Genomic DNA, 4,951 nt, shown 5'->3' on the forward strand with positions numbered 1-4,951 from the left:
TGTGCTATTTTTACAACCTTACACTCCTTTCTTTCTAAAATTTTTCTTTAATGATTAAGTAAAATCAACATTTTTTTTATGAAACTCAAACATTATCCTTATTTATCAACATATATATATATATATATATATATATATATATATTTTGTACTTTCTTTCGCGATCTTATATTTTGAACACGCTCTTTCTCTCTTCGGTCCAACGATCCAGGTGCCCACCCGGTTGGTTGGTATCCACAGGATCTCGCCAACCATCTGTCCATTTCCGTCTCTCTTCGATTACATTCTTTCGTACGACCTCTCTTTCTGTGAATCTTTCTGGGGAACCGTTGCTTTCGAAAAGAAATACGAGACAGCCTTTCTTAGATCCGCACTGCTCCATTAGTTTTATGGACAACAAATTGCTCCAGACAGCTGTCTTTAAGCGTTTTTTTTATACGTCTTCGAATACAATGACACTGTGTCATACTTTAGAATTATCGAACAATTTTTAATTATTTCTTATAACAAAATTGTTAATTATTACCTTGACTAAAGTAAAAAATTATTCTTTTTTATCGGTGACCTAAATTTTTCAGTTTTAACCAAAAGATTCTTTTTATTATTCCAACAGAATATTGATCTCAATAAAAAGTGAATTTCTTAAAATTCATCCTTAAAAGTATTATTTTTTGGGGCACCCGGTACGAAAGTTCATCTGCCGCTGTTCCACAGCTATACACACATATAAGTAGACACATATGTACATATATGTATATATATACATATATACTTCCTGAGGTCAAGTATCTCGGACCCTCGATGGACAAAGGAACGCTCTTTTACGATTATGACGCAGGGATAAGCGACGATGGCTACGAAGATCGTGAACACCTGGTCATGAGTCATGAGTACTGAAATATAACGTACTCTATCCGCCCACGCATCACTTTTCTTTTTAACCTACTACTCGATCGTCGAATCGACTTGGTTTGCTAGTACTTAACGATAAGAATATTTTTATGTTATATAAACTAATGGATAAATTGACGTTTATCTTTTTCCAAGAACTATATCAATCGTGAGAATTATTAAGTCTAATGCTAAGTCATGTTTTTTAATTAATTTATGCCATTTTTATGATTAACATTCGAGGACTTCTATGCTCGTGATGTTAATTTAATGTTAATGTAATCCATGTTTTTGCATACGTTTAAAAATGCAAAAAAATGCAAAATTAACATCGCTCTAATATAATTATGGAGTTCTTCTTACGTGTAATGTTCAAATGGCTACAAACGTCAAATTACTCGGATGATAATATAAAAAGATACATTAGTATTTTTTAAACACCCGGTATAGATGGTTTCCATGGAAACCATCGGAGGACAACAGTATTTTTCTGTAGTGATTTAAACCGTTCGTTGCATCGACTATTTTCCAACGTGAAAACTTAAGTTCCTAGATATCCGACATTATTATTGGTTCGATATTCCTTGCCCTTGTATTGGTTGAATAAATAACAAAATGTGTGATTGTTTATTTATTTATTAAAATGGAATTAATAATAAAAATCTTTTTCATGGTAACCAATGTAGAAAATTTTTCTTACTCATTCGTTTTATTGCGCATTTGCCTTTAAGCGTATCATCATGCGGAGTTTACAACGAAACGGAAATACGCGTTCTATCGTAACTTAATGAAAATGGCGATACCGGTCTTTCCGGCATGAACACTCGCGACACGATGCCAAGTGTATTCTGTTGAGTGATTTTTATGCGTATTTAATTCAACAACGATTATAATGGACGACGTTGTAGAGTTGGATGATTGCGATCATAAAGAAAAAAGAGCGCATTTCCAAGCGCCGGCAATTCAACATAATCCTGACGGCTGGGGCCCATGTGAATTGCCAGATCAATTTAAAGATATTCCTTATCAACCATTTTCCAAAGGCGACAGGCTAGGAAAAGTAAGATGACACATATGCCTTTTCGTTTGATTATCTTAATCAATTTTCATATAAACATTTCTTCATTTTAGATCTGCGATTGGACTGCACCAGCATTCCAAGATAAGAAATTTCCAAGTTTGTATTTTTTTTTGTTTGTACATTTGTATTGTTCGTTTATGTCACTTGTCTCTCTTGTCATTGATCACTTTTTGAGAAATATAATCATTTATAAGAAATATTTTTTATAAAAATATTTTGACAAAGATGTTTTACTTATTGAAATGTTTCCATTTGGCCATGGTTCGATACTATTACAATTTTGCAGACAAATATACTTCTCAATTTGGCTCAGGAAGTCAATATGCTTACTATCATGATGAAGATGAAAGCACTTTCCATCTTGTGGATACTACTAGAGTGCAGAAGCCGCCTTATCAACGTGGCAGGTTCAGGCACAACCAGCGTAATTTGCGTGGACGTGGAGGCCAGCGTGGTGCTTTGAGTCAAATGCAACAGCTAGGTAAATTGAAGCTACGCGAGCGCGAACGCAAAGGACAAACAAAACGTTGGGGTAGGCAGCAGGGATTAAGAAATCACAAGAATCAACCACCTATTAAGATTCGAGATGCTTCTGTCACCGTACGACCTGATTGGGTGACTATAGAAGAGATGGATTTCCCTAGATTAGCTAAACTATCATTACCCAGCGTTAAAGACGGAGAAGATATACTCTGTTGTGGATCTCTAGAGTATTACGATAAAACTTATGACAGAGTAAATGTCAAAAATGAGAAACCATTGCAAAGAATCGACCGTATCTTCCATACCGTTACTACTACCGATGATCCTATTATCCGTAAACTATCGAAAACCGAGGGCAACGTCTATGCCACTGATGCCATACTCGCTACTATTATGTGCTGCACTCGTAGTAATTATTCATGGGATATAGTGATTGAAAAAATCGGAGACAAGCTTTTCTTTGATAAACGAGATAATACAGAATTCGACCTTTTAACTGTAAACGAAACTAGCGTGGAACCACCGCAGGATGACGGGAATTCATTAAATTCTCCAAGAAACTTGGCATTAGAGGCCACATTTATTAATCATAATTTCTCGCAGCAAGTGCTTAAATCCAATGAACCACGTCACAAATTTGATGAAGGAAATCCTTTTATCTCCGAAGAGGAAGAGAGTGATGTAGCCAGCGTTGCTTATCGCTATCGTAAATGGGATCTTAATAATGGTATCGTCTTAGTTGCTCGATGTGAACACGATGCCGTAATGCAAGGTCCAAATAACGAAACACAATTTCTAACTATTAAAGCATTGAACGAATGGGATTCTAAACTTGCAAATGGTGTTGAATGGCGCCAAAAGTTGGATACCCAACGTGGTGCAGTATTAGCTAATGAACTTAGAAATAATGCTTGCAAATTAGCCAAGTGGACTGTTCAAGCAATATTAGCTGGATCGGATCAATTGAAATTTGGATACGTTTCACGTGCTATCGTACGTGATTCTAGCAAACATGTAATTCTTGGTACTCAACAATATAAGCCCAATGAATTTGCCACTCAAATTAATTTGAATATGGATAATGCTTGGGGTATACTGAGATGTATTATTGACATTTGTATGAAGCAAAAAGATGGAAAATATTTGATTATGAAGGATCCTAATAAGCCTATGATTCGTTTGTACGATATACCTGACAATACTTTTGAGAGCGAAGGAGAAGAAGATGAAGATGAAGATGAACCTACGAACGACGCATTCCAAAGTTAACAGAAGAGAACAGCGATCGTCCGAGGAACCTTATATATCGTGAATCATTTCGTCAACCAGATACAAGTGCGCGCCTATTAAACGGCGTGTTTTTATTCGAATCTTCGAAGTAATTTATATCGAATGATCAAATTCCATCTTTGTTGTCAGGACAAAAGGATCCTCATAAAAGTAATAAAATTATATAAACACAAAACCTTTCTACGTTTAATAATACAATATCAGATCATAGTTTATTTATTTAATAGGTTTATGTCGATGATTTATTTACATCCATACATTTAATAATATATGTGATTTTACGTATAACCGCTTCCACCATCGCGTCAGTAATTTCATGGTACAAAACTAATCTAACCGTTGTACTAGTTACAGGTAAACATTTTATTATTATTTTATCATCCTCCTCATCTTCTTGAACTTGCTGAAGTCTTTCTGCAAAATTTATTGAAGTAATAAATTTCGAATGTATATTTATAAAAACTATATTTGTCTGTACAGTTTTCTCATCGACGGTAAATATTTCGGAGTTTAAATTATTGATCGCTTGTGCGATAAGGGCTGCTCTTTTATGATCTTCTTTCAACAAAGGTACGATTTCCTCTAGAGCCACGAGTCCAGCGGCCGCAATAATGCCAACTTGTCTCATTCCTCCACCTAAAACCTTTCGTATTCTTCTAGCTTTTTTAATGAAGCATTTATCTCCGCATAATACGGAACCAATCGGTGCCCCCAAACCCTTGCTTAAACAAAACGTGACCGAATCGAATACAGACACAAGATCCTTAGCCGATACGTTAGATGCCGTAACAACATTCCAAATTCTTGCTCCATCCAGATGTAATTTAAGATTACAAGATTTGGCTAATTCAGACAATTTTATAATCCAATCTTGTGGTACGATCTTACCATTAATTGTATTTTCTACAATTACCAATTTTGAGATTGGTTCATGCAATCTGTCTTTACGAAGTTTATTTCGAAGTAATACTAGATCGAAACTTCCATCAGGATTATTTGGTAAAGGACATAAAGTTACACCTCCTAATTGAGCAGCGCCACCTTGCTCGTGTAAAACCGTATGAGAATCCTCACCGCAATAAGCTTCGCTTCCACGTATATCGCAATGAGTCATAACTGTAACCAAACGATAGATAATCGATATTTTAATTTGATGTATCTTTTTTTTATGTAAAACTAGACCTATGTAGATATGTATATACATATA

General features: G+C 35.1%; 2 protein-coding genes across 3 annotated transcripts in view; one reads left to right on the plus strand and one right to left on the minus strand.

Annotated features, from left to right (window-relative positions):
* Positions 1 to 1,682: 1,682 nt before the first annotated feature.
* eIF3d1 (eukaryotic translation initiation factor 3 subunit d1) lies at positions 1,683 to 4,209 on the plus strand. 2 transcript variants are annotated; one of them, XR_004837623.2, is made up of 4 exons: positions 1,683 to 1,950; positions 2,022 to 2,067; positions 2,258 to 3,894; positions 3,972 to 4,209. XR_004837623.2 is itself a non-coding variant. In XM_035861594.2 (3 exons), the coding sequence occupies exons 1-3, from the start codon at positions 1,783 to 1,785 to the stop codon at positions 3,721 to 3,723; spliced, it is 1,680 nt and encodes a 559-aa protein (XP_035717487.1). In that variant the 5' UTR covers positions 1,683 to 1,782; the 3' UTR covers positions 3,724 to 3,919. The 2 variants fall into 2 exon arrangements, 1 of the variants encoding a protein (XP_035717487.1); XM_035861594.2 differs by lacking the exon at positions 3,972 to 4,209 and having other exon boundaries at positions 2,258 to 3,919.
* The window catches only part of LOC118439685 (uncharacterized), a 1,707-nt gene continuing 729 nt past the window's right edge, over positions 3,974 to 4,951 (minus strand). Inside the window, exon 4 of the mRNA XM_035861596.2 lies at positions 3,974 to 4,860. Coding sequence (XP_035717489.1) covers positions 3,974 to 4,860 — 887 coding nt within the window. The remainder of the gene's footprint in view (positions 4,861 to 4,951) is intronic.

The sequence above is a fragment of the Vespa mandarinia genome, chromosome 2 (assembly GCF_050613455.1).
Source record: "Vespa mandarinia isolate Hongniang chromosome 2, ASM5061345v1, whole genome shotgun sequence".
Taxonomy (NCBI): domain Eukaryota; kingdom Metazoa; phylum Arthropoda; class Insecta; order Hymenoptera; family Vespidae; genus Vespa; species Vespa mandarinia.

Bases quoted from the DNA above. Each gene is read 5' to 3' on its own strand.
- eIF3d1 (XM_035861594.2), top strand. From the start codon at position 1,783: ATGGACGACGTTGTAGAGTTGGATGATTGCGATCATAAAGAAAAAAGA. The intron at 1,951-2,021 runs GTAAGATGACAC...TCTTCATTTTAG, and splicing joins AAGGCGACAGGCTAGGAAAA to ATCTGCGATTGGACTGCACC. The intron at 2,068-2,257 runs GTTTGTATTTTT...ACAATTTTGCAG, and splicing joins CCAAGATAAGAAATTTCCAA to ACAAATATACTTCTCAATTT.